Below are 17200 nucleotides of genomic sequence, written 5' to 3'. Positions count from 1 at the left end.
ATGCTTTTCATTAACTGTGTGGTTGTGTTATCTAGTGGGAACCCGTTAGCACGGTGGGCTCTGGTGCCTTCTTGCGGTGGGCTCAAAATGACAGAGGAAATCAACCTGCTTGTTCCTTTTTGTTTTGTCAACTTTTCGATGGGGATGTTATGTTTGATACCGGAGGTACGAGAATTTGAAAGCATTAAACTTCAAAGCAGTGTGCTGATGCCTGTATCGCTTTATCAGCAGCACGTGATCAATGACGTCTGAAGATTCGTTTCATCGAACAACCACCTGATTGGTTTGGTTTGGTTCGACACTGCAGGCGACTGACTGATCTACAAATCACTATACGTCATAAATAACTACTCATTATTATTTAAGCAGTGTGTTACTTTATCAGCATTGATCAATGACTTCTGAAGGTTAATTTTCTCCCATCATTCTGTTTGTCTCTGATCTTTTGATCTGCAAACACGTTTAGGTTTTGTTAGTTTGGTTCTAAATGGTCTCGGTGCTGGTTGGCTACGCTGGTTAGGCTAATAGCTAGTTGGCTAAATAGCTAACGTTAGCTGGTTGGCTACGCTGGTTAGGCTAATAGCTAGTTGGCTAAATAGCTAACGTTAGCTGGTTGGCTACGCTGGTTAGGCTAATAGCTAGTTGGCTAAATAGCTAACGTTAGCTGGTTGGCTACGCTGGTTAGGCTAATAGCTAGTTGGCTAAATAGCTAACGTTAGCTGGTTGGCTACGCTGGGTAGGCTAATAGCTAGTTGGCTAAATAGCTAACGTTAGCTTGGTTGGCTACGCTGGTTAGGCTAATAGCTAGTTGGCTAAATAGCTAACGTTAGCTGGCAGGCTAAGATAACTGCATATAGCTAATGTTAGCTGACTGGCTAAGATAACTGCATAAAGCTAACGTTAGCTGGCTGGCTAAGATAACTGCATATGGCTAACGTTAGCTGGCTAAGATAACTGCATATAGCTAATGTTAGCTGGCTGGCTAAGTTAACTGCATATAGCTAACATTAGCTGGCTGGCTAAGATAACTACATATAGCTAACGTTAGCTGGCTGGCTAAGATAACTGCATATAGCTTATGTTAGCTGGCTGGCTAAGATAACTGCATATAGCTAATGTTAGCTGGCTGGCTAAGATAACTGCATATAGCTAATGTTAGCTGGCTGGCTAAGATAACTGCATATAGCTAATGTTAGCTGGCTGGCTAAGATAACTGCATATAGCTAATGTTAGCTGGCTGGCTAAGATAACTGCATAAAGCTAACGTTAGCTGGCTGGCTAAGATAACTGCATATGGCTAATGTTAGCTGGCTAAGATAACTGCATATAGCTAATGTTAGCTGGCTGGCTAAGATAACTGCATATGGCTAACGTTAGCTGGCTAAGACAACTGCATATAGCTAACGTTAGCTGGCTGGTGTAAGACATTGTAATAGAGACTGGAAACTAGTAATAACTACATTTCAACATCAGCCATATTTTATACAAAAATACACATACTCCTCATTTCTCTTGGACATATGCTGGACTTATTAAGACACCAACTACAGACACACATAATTCCCCTCCCCCATAATAACCACAGAACACACCCAACACAAGCTTGGAGCACAAGACAAAGGACTATCTCAGGAAGCAATGGAACGTGGACACCAGGCCTGTTCGGGACTGCCCAAGACCCAGATCGACCAATCGGAGGGCCAGACTCGCAGATCTACCTACTTTGCTTGTTGTCTACATAGTGCTGTGCGATTCTTGAGGCTGTCTCTTTCCGGACGATTTCATACAAATCAGACAGAAAGAGCCGTGCCGCACGCTTTGCCTAATATCTTTACACTTGAATAAATCTGCCTTATTATACAATTATCCACCTCGTCCTATTGTCTCCTCTTGTTCTCCTGTCAACAGTAAACGTTTTACTAACACTGGCTAAGATAACTGCATATGGCTAACGTTAGCTGGCTAAGACAACTGCATATAGCTAACGTTAGCTGGCTGGCTAAGATAACTGCATATGGCTAACGTTAGCTGGCTAAGATAACTGCATATAGCTAATGTTAGCTGGCTGGCTAAGATAACTGCATATAGCTAACGTTAGCTGGCTGGCTAAGATAACTGCATATAGCTTATGTTAGCTGGCTGGCTAAGATAACTGCATATGGCTAATGTTAGCTGGCTGGCTAAGATAACTGCATATAGCTAATGTTAGCTGGCTGGCTAAGATAACTGCATATAGCTAACATTCTTTGATATTTGGTTAGATGGAATTGTGTATTTACAGAACTTTGGTTTACTTAAATCAGTCAAGTCATGAGTGCAAATTATTGGTTTAATTTAAAGTTATACATTTTAAGTTATTTCTGTTGTAGTATACATCATAGGGAATAGGCTGGTCCTCCATTCTACATTAACATCATAGGGAATAGAGTTTGAAAACAGCAGGTCTTTATATTATTATAAAATTAAATCATTATATCATCAGGAGTCAGATGTGAAGGAGGAGGTTGATCATCAGGAGTCAGATGTGAAGGAGGAGGTTGATCATCAGTGAACCTCTAGGATTGTGGCTGGGCTGGCGTTTCCACTTCCAGCTTGGTTATATATTTTGATACATTGAATGTTGATATTGTGAAACTATGTTATATATTTGTACCTTCTGTTTCATGAAGTGATGTCACTAAGTACTGCCCCTATATATACAATGCATTCGGAAAGCATTCAGACCCCTTCACTTTTTCCACACTTTGTTACGTTACAGCCTTATTCTAAAATTGATTCAATCATTTTTCCCCCTCATCAATCTACACAATACCCAATAATGACATCACAATACCCCATAAGACATCAAATTTCCCCATAATGACATCACAATACCCCATAATGACAAAGCAAAAACAGGTAAATAAATAAAATAATTTGATTTCCTTTAAAAAAACAAGGACATTTCAAAGTGACCCCAAACTTTTGAATGGTAGTGTACATCTATCTACATGATGTATTGTTACACCATGTAGGAGCAGTATAGACCTAGTCTGTTCATTATATACATCTATATGATGTATTGTTACACCATGTAGGAGCAGTATAGACCTAGTCTGTTCAATATATACATCTACATGATGTATTGTTACACCATGTAGGAGCAGTATGGACCTAGTCTGTTCATTATATACATCTATATGATGTATTGTTACACCATGTAGGAGCAGTATAGACCTAGTCTGTTCAATATATACATCTACATGATGTAATGTTACACCATGTAGGAGCAGTATAGACCTAGTCTGTTCATTATATACATCTACATGATGTATTGTTACACCATGTAGGAGCAGTATAGACCTAGTCTGTTCATTATATACATCTATATGATGTATTGTTACACCATGTAGGAGCAGTATAGACCTAATCTGTTCATTATATACATCTATACGATGTATTGTTACACCATGTAGGAGCAGTATAGACCTAGCCTGTTCATTATATACGTCTACATGATGTATTGTTACACCACCTTGGAGCAGTATAGACCTAGTCTGTTCATTATATACATCTACATGATGTATTGTTACACCATGTAGGAGCAGTATAGACCTAGTCTGTTCATTATATAGGAGCAGTATAGACCTAGTCTGTTCATTATATACATCTACATGATGTTTTGTTACACCATGTAGGAGCAGTATGGACCTAGTCTGTTCATTATATACATCTACATGATGTATTGTTACACCGTGTAGGAGCAGTATGGACCTACAGTAGCTAATTTAGATGTAATATAACTTAATGAAACTGCCTTAAATGTGCTGTAGTAAACATTTTTTACTCGCACTAATCAATCAACACATTCCTGTCTTTGTATCTCTCAATATAATAGTATTATTTAATTAAATCCATTTACAATAATCTTTGTCTGAAAATAAAATATGATCCTCAACTGCGTTTCCCCTCCAGTCAGCAGACGGCGATGTGCGTCTTTCAGGCGACGCTGCCAGCGTGACGTATAATCTAGTGGACGGTTCTTCATAAACAGCTCGTCAACCACCTCGGTAGCTTGCTAGCCAACATAGCCGAAAGATTCAAGCTATTTATACGCTTTCGGTGTATATTACCTACTGTGTTTTAGACACACTTCTGTCGTATCTACTTGTTAACTTATTTAATTTAATATTACGTTATTTTGTATTAGTCAGCTATAGTAGCTAGCTGTTTTAGTTAGCACTAGCCTAGTCGCTAATGATAGCTAGCTAGCTAACATCCCCGAACATGAGCTCCCTAAACTACTCCCCTCTCGTTGAAGAAGAGGGGGTCTGCTGGACGGAGAAAGAAGCTCTGGGGCTGAACATTGTCGTGAAAGAGGAGAAGGAAGAAGACGATATCACAGTAAAACAAGAAGTAGAGGGTGAGGCTGTTACCCTGAAAGAAGAAGAGATAGACGTTTCAGTGAAAGAAGAGGAAGACGCGTTCGGAGTGAAAGAGGAGGAAGACGTTACAGTTAAAGAAGAGGATGAAGAGAAAGAGGAGGATGCAGTTTTTGGAGTGAAGAAGGAAAGGGAGATTACTGTCACATTGAAAGATGAAGAGGAGGAGATAGGAGATCTGATTAACACCAGTAAGTACCGCCTTAAATGTGTTTTTAACTTTGGATATTCAGAGTTGGCTCGTCAATACCTCTTCAACGGAGGGCCCAGGATGATGACTGATATGTCTAGAATCAGACGACGTAGAGAGCAAGCTACCCCTTGTTTTCTCCGTTCCGTTTCCAAAAAGTGACTTAACATATATATTTGAGAAGGGTCTATCTGCTGACCGCAGACTGGGGGCACGGCATGTAGTGATGTTTTACTACACACCGTGCCCCCCAATAGTGCCATGTGAGAGTTGGGTTGGCTACAACAAAGATAATGGATATACTGACAAGATGTCTCTCCGCCCTAACAAGGGGAGTTTTTGTCCACAAAGCTTCACTGCGTGTTGTCTAGCTCCCGCCTATCCTTTCTTTGGATTGGTGGATACATCTTATTATTGTAATCTATTGTTTATATTCTATGAGGGTTGTTGACGTCAACCGCCTGTATTCAATGGAGAGAGATGCTAAGCTACTAGCATGAATATGCACCGCCTGTATTCAATGGAGAGAGATGCTAAGCTACTAGCATGAATATGCACCGCCTGTATTCAATGGAGAGAGATGCTAAGCTACTAGCATGAATATGCACCGCCTGTATTCAATGGAGAGAGATGCTAAGCTACTAGCATGAATATGCACCGCCTGTATTCAATGGAGAGAGATGCTAAGCTATTAGCATTAATATGCACTGCCTGTATTCAATGGAGAGAGATGCTAAGCTACTAGCATGAATATGCACCGCCTGTATTCAATGGAGAGAGATGCTAAGCTATTAGCATGAATATGCACCGCCTGTATTCAATGGAGAGAGATGCTAAGCTATTAGCATTAATATGCACTGCCTGTATTCAATGGAGAGAGATGCTAAGCTACTAACATGAATATGCACCACCTGTATTCAATGGAGAGAGATGCTAAGCTACTAGCATGAATATGCATAGCGATCTGGAGACAACTCCTATAGTGTTTTTTATCAAAGTTGTCGGTATGTCACGTGTCCACATAACAACTTAATCATTGCGAAACTTCTGTTGGATCAAGTAAACCTCACGTAGTAAATAAGCCATTCATTTTGTTGTGGACCAAATTCGACACTTTCCATATTGGGTTGATAATTGTTTCCACTTGGATACAACCTACTGTAGCCTCCTGGCATGACCTAGAGAGTTACAACCTACTGTAACCTACTGGCATGACCTAGAGAGATACAACCTACTGTAACCTACTGGCATGACCTAGAGAGATACAACCTACTGTAACCTACTGGCATGACCTAGAGAGTTACAACCTACTGTAGCCTACTGGTATGACATAGAGAGATACAACCTACTGTAACCTACTGGCATGACCTAGAGAGACACAACCTACTGTAGCCTACTGGCATGACCTAGAGAGTTACAACCTACTGTAACCTACTGGCATGACCTAGAGAGATACAACCTACTGTAGCCTACTGGCATGACCTAGAGAGTTACAACCTACTGTAGCCTACTGGCATGACCTAGAGAGACACAACCTACTGTAACCTACTGGCATGACCCAGAGTTACAACCTACTGTAGCCTCCTGGCATGACCTAGAGAGATACAACCTACTGTAACCTACTGGCATGACCTAGAGAGTTACAACCTACTGTAACCTACTGGCATGACCTAGAGAGATACAACCTACTGTAGCCTACTGGCATGACCTAGAGAGATACAACCTACTGTAACCTACTGGCATGACCTAGAGAGATACAACCTACTGTAACTAGACTCTGTACACAGCCCATCTGTAAATAGCCCATCCAACTGCCTACCTCATCCCCATGTTTTTATTTACTTTTTTTGCTCACACCAGTATTTCTACTTGCACATCATTTGCACATCTATCACTCCAGTGTTAATATGCTAAATTGTAATTACTTTGCTACTATGGCCTATTTATTGCCTTACTTCCTTACTCCATTTGCACACACTGTATATAGATTTTTCTATTGTGTTATTGACTGCATGCTTGTTTATTCCATGTGTAACTCTGTGTTGTTTTTGTCGCACTGCTTTGCTTTATCTTGGTCAGGTCGCAGTTGTAAATGAGAACTTGTTCTCTACTGGCCGACCTGGTTAAATAAAGGTTAAATAAATAAAAATATTAATTGTTCATGACGTCCTCCAGTGATTTTAACTTTTCCTGTTGAAAAGTGATATATAAATACAGTAAAGTATAAACACACTATAGGGAAACAAATAAATTGTTTTGAGCAAAATAGTGTTTTTTAGACAACTGCAAACTAGAAGGAGTGAGTGATGTCATAGTAAGGCCTTCAAGGAGTTGGCTTGATGGGAAGTCGTGATGTCATCCAATAGGAGACTGATCTTCATGTGAATATTCATTATTCTTTTTAAAATCCTTCCTGTTCTGTCAAGTTGGTTGTTGATCATTGCCATTTTTAAGTCTTTCCATAGATTTTAAAGACGATTTAAGTCCAAACTGTAACTAGGCCACTCAGGAACATTCAATGTCATCTTGGTAATCTCCTCCAGTGTAGATTTGGCCTGGTGGTTTAGGTTATTGTCCTGTTAGGACAGTTTTAGTTTACAGTTTTAGTAACATTTAGTTTCCTTTATATTACGCTGGGAAAACAGTTTTCATGGGCACAGAAATTCCAAATCAAATCATTTCAGAGTTTGCTAAATTCAATGGTTCTAACCGAGAGTCACCTTAACTTTATTGACAACACCCAAATGGATACTGTCATTAACGCAGTTCTTCAATAATTACACATAATTCTTAATACTGTAGCTGTTTAGTTAGTCACATGTTCAACTATCATCAGCTGATCCAGGAAATAATTTTCTAAATGACAGTCAAATGACAAACATCACGACATGCAACAAAAACCAAAGTGCTTCTTCATTCATTACTCTGGTAAAGACAGTTATGCCGTGCTCCACGTTGAATCAAACATCCCTAACAAATTGATGTTTATAATGTTATTGTCTGCTTGATTTACAGTAGGGTCTCGTTAGTCTGTTTGGACACGGACATACTTTGCTCATAATGTGTAGAGAACTGTTCCTTGATGGATAGGCTGTTGTCCAACACACAGAGCTATTTTCCTTTATTTGTTGTTTGGTGAAGTTCTGGGTCCTACAGTAGGTCTATGTTGTTAGGTGAAATGTATTGTCAATCAGTGTTGCTTCCTAAGTGGACAGTTTGATTTCACAGAAGTGTGATTGATTTGGAGTTACATTGTGTTGTTTAAGTGTTCCCTTTATTTTTTTGAGCAGTGTACTACATCCATAACTAGTGGTTTCCTCATTACCAGATATACTACATCCATAACTAGTGGTTTCCTCATTACCAGATATACTACATCCATAACTAGTGGTTTCCTCATTACCAGATATACTACATCCATAACTAGTGGTTTCCTCATTACCAGATATACTACATCCATAACTAGTGGTTTCCTCATTAGCAGATATACTACATCCATAACTAGTGGTTTCCTCATTACCAGATATACTACATCCATAACTAGTGGTTTCCTCATTACCAGATATACTACATCCATAACTAGTGGTTTCCTCATTACCAGATATACTACATCCATAACTAGTGGTTTCCTCATTACCAGATATACTACATCCATAACTAGTGGTTTCCTCATTACCAGATATACTACATCCATAACTATCAGTGTCCTCATTAGCAGGGAGGTGTTTCTGCAATCAAATTGTGTGCACATCGCCCTCGTGCCGCAATTTTATTAAACACAGAAAGGGGCCTATATTGGAGACCAAAGGTTGTCTGGCACACTGCTTAGAGTTTCAACAACATGAATAACTTATTTCTACTCTACTCTTCATCGATGTTACTACTAAAATATGACTATTCTTGCTCATTTTAAGACAATTGTCAAATAATTTTAACATTCATTACAGACGTCAATTGTTGTACAACGTCATGGCTACGCTGTTGGCATCACCTTTTACAGTGGATTTCTGCTGTTGTGGGCCTTTAATCATCTGACTTTGTTGTTCACACAGGAGAGATACGGGACTATCGTGGATCCTCTGGGGAGCCTCAACAACCTCATGATGCTGACGAGGCAGAGAAGAGTCTCTCCAGATCAGAACGCCTCAATAAACACCAGCAGAGATCCACAGGGAAGAGAACTCACTGCTGCTCTGACTGTGGGAAGAGATTCACTTCATCAGGCATTACAATTCATCAAAGGATCCACACAGGAGAGAAATCTAATAGCTGTGATCAATGTGGGAAGAGTTTTGGTCGATCTTGCAATCTGTTTCAACACCAGAGAATGCACACAGGAGAGAAATCTTATAGCTGTGATCAATGTGGGAAAAGTTTTGGTCAATCTTGCAATCTGACTCGACACCAGAGAACACACACAGGAGAGAAATCTTATAGCTGTGATCAATGTGGGAAGAGTTTTACTACATCTGGCTATCTGACAGTGCACCAGAGAACACACACAGGAGAGAAACCTTATAGCTGTGATCAATGTGGGAAGAGTTTTACTACATCTGGCTATCTGACAGTGCACCTGAGAACACACACAGGAGAGAAACCTTTTAGCTGTGATCAATGTGGGATGAGTTTTACTACATCAAGCTCTCTGACTATACACCAGAGAATACACACAGGAGATAAGCCTTATAGTTGTAATCATTGTGGGAAGAGTTTTACTACATCTGGCACTCTGACTGAACACCAGAGAACACACACAGGAGAGAAACCTTTTAGCTGTGATCAATGTGGGATGAGTTTTGTCCAATCTGGAGATCTGACAGTGCACCGGAGAACACACACAGGAGAGAAACCTTATAGCCGTAATCAATGTGAGAAGAGTTTTACTACAACTTGTTCTCTGACTATACACCAGAGAACACACACAGGAGAGAAATCTTATAGTTGTAATCATTGTGAGAAGAGTTTTCCTACATCTAGCCAGCTGACTGTACACCAGAGAACACACACAGGAGAGAAACCTTTTAGCTGTGATCAATGTGGGATGAGTTTTACTACATCAAGTCATCTGATTCGACACCAGAGAACACACACAGGAGAGAAACCTCATAGCTGTAATCAATGTGACAAGAGATACTCTGATAAAAGATATCTAATCAAACATCAGAAAATACATACATGAAGGAGTTGTTTCATGATATCAATGAAATAATGTCACAATGTAGAATGTTTTAACATTGTAGAAGGAGTATTTTAATGATGTCACAATGTGGAATGTTTAAACATTGTAGTAGGAGAATTTTAATGATGTCACAATGTAGAATGTTTTAACATTGTAGAAGGAGTATTTTAATGATGTCACAATGTAGAACCCTAAGCGTTTGTTAAATTGATTTTAGGGAAAAAGAGGAAAAATCCAGGCTCTGAATTGAAAGAGTATTATTTATGAAATTTAACAAGAAGTGACTAACAAAAAAGAGCTGTGTTACACTTACCATGTTGGTGACCCACTTGAATCAAAATGTAGCTAGCTGTTTACCACGTTGGTGACCCACTTGAATCAAAATGCAACACTTCAAACTGTTTCTGCATATTGGTTATTGATTTGGACACGTTAAAACTGTGTTTTGACATTGCACTAATCCCATTTATCAAAATGTCATTCAAAAGACGTTGAAAATAAGACTATGCCTGACGTCCAATATATGTTCTGTTCTGTTGTAGTTGAAAGTGAAAGTTGAAAAGATGTCTTTTCGGGTTGATTTTTTTCAATGACTTGAAAACTGCTTAATTTTAACGTACTTGCAGTCGATACACCTATAATCAATTTTTATTAACAATCCTACATCACTCCAGTATTTCTTTACAACATTCAAATGCTAATTGTCTTTATTCCACTACTGAAGAAGCATGACTCAAATCACCTCATATTTCAAACATCCAGCCTGACAAAATATACATGTTTTATTATTCCATGCCTCACCATTAAGGTAATTATTGCCAATACATATTAACAAAGGGGTGAACATTTGGTTTTGATATTTCATATTATGTAACATTTAGTAATCCTAGTTATTCATGCAACCAACTTGACATTTTTGGGTACAATTATATTGACATTGTTACCCTGCTTTTATATCCAACAACATGCCTATCTAGTGAACCCTGAAAAGAGAGAGAAGCTCCGCAGTGAGGTGGAAAGTTACTACGGATATTGCAGGAGTTTCCTCTTGAAATCAGACACGTCCGTGGTAAGGACGACTTGGTTGCTGATTATCTCAAGGGTGGGCAGTCAAATAGATTTGTGTTTTGCATTTAGCCAGTGAGTTACCATGGTCACAATTTATTCTGACACGTTTTTCTGTGTTGGATATTAGTTTTATCTCTTATTCTTTTCTGTATTTTTTAACTGCACTGTTGGGGGCTCGTAAGTAAGAGTTCCAAGTGTTGTATCCGGCGCATGTGACTAATACAATTTGATATGAGTTTTGTTTGGGCTCGTTCCAAGGGGACGAGAGTTCTAGAAGCTAGTGAGTTTTAGGAAGATGAGAGTTCTAGAAGCTAGTGAGTTTTAGGATTCTATGGAAAGAAAAATGATTAAAAAAATAATACGATTGTATATTATTATTTAGAAGAACGTGTTTTTTCTTGTTTTTAATTGTTGACAGCCAGTAGACACTATGTTTATATTGTAGAAGGTGAAGCATTGTAGATGATTATGTGAAATGGAAGTTGTAGAGATACTCTGAATGATTGGCTATGAAAAGCCAACGGACATTTACTCCTGAGGTGCTGACATGTTGCACCCTCGACAACTACTGTGATTATTAATATTTGACCCTGCTGGTCATCTATGAACATTTGAACATCTTGGCCATGTTCTGTTATAATCTCCACCCGGCACAGCCAGAAGAGGACTGGCCACCCCTCAGAGCCTGATTCCTCTCTAGGTTTCTTCCTAGGTTCTTGTCTTTCTAGGGAGTTTTTCCTAGCCACCGTGCTTCTACACCTGCATTGCTTGCTGTTTGGGGTTTTAGGCTGGGTTTCTGTACAGCACTCTGTGACATCAGCTGATGTAAGAAGGGCTTTATAAATACATTTGATTGATTGTACAACTGAATGCATTCAACTGAAATGTGTCTTGGGAGCACTGATTGGTGTCACCTCGTTAGTCAGTATGTGTTACACCTGTGCTGGCTTGTCCATCTCGTTAGTGGGAAGGTGTTTCACCTGAGCTGGTCCAGGTTCTATTTAAGAGTGTCTGGCCCAGTGCTCCAGTTGTCTTGATAGATGTGGAGAGTCAACACCTTCAGTTGCTCCACCTTTTTGGTTTGCTTCCTGTCTTTAAGTTTGGTGTGGGTTTTTCTTTTGTTTGCCTCTTCTTGGGCAGATTTAGTGGGTCTCATGGTGGGTGTCTTTTAGGTCCCAGTTATTGTTACTAGTCAACTTCCAGTGGACACCCCCATAGTGTCTTTCAGAGCCCCTCCTAAAACCCCACCTGTTTACTTGTTGTTGTCAGTGACTCTTTGATATTTAAGGGACATTTATGTTTTCTTGCTGGAGAACGTAACAACAAACAATGGAGTAAAACATGCTTATATATTGGGTTGGAAATTGCATCATATTGTTAATATTTTAATCAAATGTAATTTCCTTAAAAAGCTCATTAGTCTTCCATTTAATTTGTTTTTACCCTTATGTTTGTTGTGTAGTAAATGTGAGATTTTGTCATTTTTTTCTTTCTGTGAAGCCATGCCTGAAATGTGATGTATAAATAAAGCTTGATTTGAACATATTGCGAAACGAATGAACCCAATGACCGACCAATCAACAGACTCTTGCAAAAGCAACACATATTTGGGGCAGCAGGTAGCCTAGTGGTTGGAGCGTAGGGCCAGTAACTGAAAATTTTGCTGGATCGAATCCCCGAGCTGACAAGGTAAAAATCTGTCATTCTGCCCCTGAACAAGGCAGTTAACCCACTGTTCCCCTGTAGACCATCATTTAAATAAGAATTTGTTCTTCCCTAGTTAAATACACAACATTTTTTTTGACAAAAAAATATATATCTTGGTCCATCTTAGTATTAAAAACAGTATAAATTAAGTATATCAAAAATAGTAGTAGTGGTTTACTTTTCAATTCAGTTTATCTTCCACTATGTTCCACTATGCGGTGAAATCTGTGTCAACAAAAGTAAGAAAAGATTAATACACATACAATTAACAAAGAACATAACAAATGTTCAGCTGTAGTTTTATATCAGCATGCACACCTATGTTTATGAAGAAACAGATGATTGGAGCATAGGCATACCTTGTCACGGACATAAAGGCCACTCGGGTCCTCATTGAAGAGGTAGGGCAAGAGCAGGATCACTGCTGTGGTCTCCAGTCCTACTAAAGTAAAGCAATGATCTTACTACAATTGCTAATTTTATTACAAAATACATTAGAGAAAGGGAAGGAATAAGAGGAAATCCCTCTTCTGTATTGTCCTTCAGGGACTGTCAACATAGCAGGATGATGTCCTCACCCCTGCCTCACCTCTCTACCTCTGATAGTCCTTGAATTATATTTTTGTCTATATCCATTCCATGGACTTGATTCATTTCCGAGAATATCTGAAAAGATCATTTGCACACATTTGTATGCTAAGAGATGTCAGTTTGTATTGACTGCTATGTAGGTTAAATGTACACTTCAAATGCAGCTGTCCTACAACAGATCTGTACCTTCTTCTTGATCCCAATTGCATTGTGTCCATGTTCTGTCCTATAAGAATTTCAAAGGAAGAGAAAATGTGTCAAAGAATAGTCTTACAAGCATTAAAACATATATATATATATATTAGATAAATTGCTGCGTGGCAATACTGTGTTTGGATTCTGAAGGGCATTTATACAAAAGAGGTAGTCTAGACACTGTATTAATACCATTATGCATTTGAATCCCATCTCCAGCTACCATCTAAGATATTAATTTCCTTCCACAAGGGGACGCACATGTAACGTTTCCAAAATGGGATAGTATTGTCCATGTAACGTTTCCAAAATGGGATAGTATTGTACATGTAACGTTATGCCCCCTTGTGAGTTAATAGTATTGCATGCTGTAGCAGGCTATATAAAGAGGGAGACCTCCATTGACGATTCAGTTCGTTGTAACATCTCGTCTGGACAGGTCACCGTCCTTAGTTAGTTAGTTAGTTAACGTTAGATAGTTCATTATCACAAAAGTGAGAACTGCTCTAGATTGGAAACTTACGTTAATGAGTGTAAAGCCATGTTGGCTTTATGGAAACGATATACAACATATGGGAAATAATATAGTTGAGGGAAATAATCCAAACCTAGTTGTGCCTAGTTAGGACATAACGTTAGCTAGCTAGATAACGGTACTGTACTGTAGCTCATACAACGCCGACGGTCAAACCCGGCTTTCTAATATTTACGGTAATTAGCTATAGTAACGTTATGGAAGATATTCACAGAAAACCATCATTGTCTTCGTTATTCATCATTAGTATGTTATATTATTATATAAGTTCCCGGAAGAAGTCCAGCAACAACGGAGGTTCCTCGATGAACCCACCTTCTAACAAGTTCTTTGAAGAACCTTTTGGGGCTGTTTTTCATTGGCCAAGAACCCTACGGTTCTTAGGGGATCTGAGAACAACTCCCAGTTGAACCCTTCATTTTTAGAGTTGTAGTCAGCTCTATTTACTCTCAGATTCAAAACATGCTGATTAGCATCAACGATCAAGTCAGCTGCTGCTGCTCCAATACAGTATGAGGTGAGACGGTGAACTGATGTTGAACCGGGCAGTCAGCTGCTGCTGCTCCAATACAGTATGAGGTGAGACGGTGAACTAACGTTGAACCGGGCAGTCAGCTGCTGCTGCTCCAATACAGTATGAGGTGAGACGGTGAACTGATGTTGAACTGGACAGTCAGCTGCTGCTGCTCCGATACAGAATGAGGTGAGACGGTGAACTGATGTTGAACCGGGCAGTCAGCTGTTGCTGCTCCAATACAGTATGAGGTGAGACGGTGAACTGACGTTGAACTGGGCAGTCAGCTGCTGCTGCTCCAATACAGTATGAGGTGAGATGGTGAACTGATGTTGAACCGGGCAGTCAGTCATTCATTCTGTACTATGAATCTGTGAAATCAAATTGAGTTTTATCTTCCAGTGAAATGCTTACGTACATGCCCCTGACCAACTATGCAGTTTAAAAAAAAGTACAAAAAAATAAGAATAAGAAATAAAAGGAACCAGTAATTAAAGAGCAGAAGTTAAATGACAATAGCTAGACTATATACAGGGGGTACTTACAGAGTCAATGTGGAGGCTATATACAGGGGGTACCGGTACAGAGTCAATGTGGAGACTATATGCAGGGGGTACCGGTACAGAGTCAATGTGGAGACTATATACAGGGGGTACAGAGTCAATGTGGAGGCTATATACAGGGGGTACCGGTACAGAGTCAATGTGGAGACTATATACAGGGGGTACAGAGTCAATGTGGAGGCTATATACAGGGGGTACCGGTACAGAGTCAATGTGGAGACTATATACAGGGGGTACCGGTACAGAGTTAATGTGGAGACTATATACAGGGGGTACCGGTACAGAGTCAATGTGGAGACTATATACAGGGGGTACCGGGTACAGAGTCAATGTGGAGACTATATACAGGGGGTACCGGTATAGACAGTATTGTCCATGTAAAGTTTCCAAAATGGGATAGTATTGTCCATGTAACGTTTCCAAAATGGGATAGTATTGTCCATGTAACGTTTCCAAAATGGGATAGTATTGTCCATGTAACGTTTCCAAAATGGGACAGTATTGTCCATGTAACGTTTCCAAAATGGGATAGTATTGTACATGTAACGTTTCCAAAATGGGATAGTATTGTTCATGTAACGTTTCCAAAATGGGATAGTATTGTCCATGTAACGTTTCCAAAATGGGACAGTATTGTCCATGTAACATTTCCAAAATGGGACAGTATTGTCCATGTAACGTTTCCAAACTGGGATAGTATTGTTCATGTAACGTTTCCAAAATGGGATAGTATTGTCCATGTAACGTTTCCAAAATGGGACAGTATTGTCCATGTAACGTTTCCAAAATGGGACAGTATTGTCCATGTAACGTTTCCAAAATGGGATAGTATTGTCCATGTAACGTTTCCAAAATGGGATAGTATTGTCCTTGTAAATAAATAAAATATGTATATTTTGTCAGGCTGAATGTTTGAAATATGAGGTGATTTGAGTCATGCTTCTTCAGTAGTGGAATAAAGACAATTAGCATTTGAATGTTGTCAAGAAATACTGGAGTGATGTCAGATTGTTAATAAAATTGATTAGTACAATTTATTATACTGCTTTCATGTGTGTATATACACAAACATCTGCAACAATTATCATATTACATGTATTTTTTTAAACAAGCAGCTTTTTCAACTTGTAGAAAACAGCTGGCTACATTTTGAAGTGCTGCATTTTGATTAAAGTGGGTCACCAACGCAGTAAGTGTAAAATAGCTCTTTTTTTGTTAGTCACTTTTTGTTAAATAATACTCTTTCAATTCAGAGCCTGGATTTCCCCCTGAGGCTAATATCCATATCATGCTGCAATCAATTGAACAGGGCAAACGATAAGGTAGAACATCATTAAAATACTCCTACTACAATGTTAAAACATTCTACATTGTGACATCATTAAAATACTCATACTACAATGCTAAAACATTCTACATTGTGACATCATTAAAATACTCCTTCTACAATGTTAAAACATTCTACATTGTGACATCATTAAAATACTGCTTCTACAATGTTAAAACATTCTAAATTGTGACATCATTAAAATACTCCTACTACAATGTTAAAACATTCTACATTGTGACATCATTAAAATACTCCTATTACAATGTTAAAACATTCTACATTGTGACATTATTTCATTGATATCATGAAACAAATTCTTCATGTATGCATTTTCTGATGTTTGATCAGAGATCTTTTATCAGAGTATCTCTTGTCACATTGATCACAGCTATGAGGTTTATCTCCTGTGTGTGTTCTCTGGTGTGAAGTCAGAGAGCTAGATGTAGTAAAACTCTTCCCACATTGCTCACAGCTAAAAGGTTTCTCTCCTGTGTGTGTTCTCTGGTGTACAGTCAGATTGCTTGATGTAGTAAAACTCTTCTCACAATGATTACAACTATAAGGCTTCTCTCCTGTGTGTGTTCTCTGGTGTCGAATCAGATGGCCTGATTTGGTAAAACTCATCTCACATTGATCACAGCTATAAGGTTTCTCTCCTGTGTGTGTTCTTTGGTGCACTGTCAGCGCTCCAGATTGGCCAAAACTCATCCCACATTGATCACAGCTAAAAGGTTTCTCTCCTGTGTGTGTTCTCTTGTGTATAGTCAGAGAGCTAGATGTAGTAAAACTCTTCCCACATTGATCACAGCTAAAAGGTTTCTCTCCTGTGTGTGTTCTCTGGTGTACAGTCAGATTGCTTGATATAGTAAAACTCTTCTCACAATGATTACAACTATAAGGCTTCTCT

The 17200-nt window shown here is 39.0% G+C and overlaps 2 protein-coding genes across 3 annotated transcripts in view; one reads left to right on the top strand and one right to left on the bottom strand.

Moving 5' to 3' along the window:
- Positions 1 to 10110, top strand: part of LOC129842743 (zinc finger protein 501-like) — a 57857-nt gene extending 47747 nt beyond the window's left edge. Inside the window, exons 1-2 of one of the 2 annotated variants that reach the window (XM_055911374.1) lie at positions 3697 to 4612; positions 8664 to 10110. In XM_055911374.1, coding sequence (XP_055767349.1) covers positions 4267 to 4612; positions 8664 to 9790 — 1473 coding nt within the window. In that variant the 5' untranslated portion in view covers positions 3697 to 4266 and the 3' untranslated portion in view covers positions 9791 to 10110. Of the gene's footprint in view, positions 1 to 3696; positions 4613 to 8663 lie in introns of those variants that run through there. The other variant, XM_055911373.1, reaches the window with a different exon arrangement.
- LOC129842748 (zinc finger protein 664-like) overlaps positions 1 to 17200 on the bottom strand; it is a 275164-nt gene that overhangs the window by 64496 nt on the left and 193468 nt on the right. The gene's annotated exons all lie outside the window — the stretch shown is intronic.

Source organism: Salvelinus fontinalis, unplaced genomic scaffold, assembly GCF_029448725.1.
Source record: "Salvelinus fontinalis isolate EN_2023a unplaced genomic scaffold, ASM2944872v1 scaffold_0064, whole genome shotgun sequence".
Classification (NCBI taxonomy): domain Eukaryota; kingdom Metazoa; phylum Chordata; class Actinopteri; order Salmoniformes; family Salmonidae; genus Salvelinus; species Salvelinus fontinalis.
The sequence above is the reverse complement of the archived record's forward strand: the minus strand, read 5'-3'. Positions and strand labels throughout refer to the sequence as shown.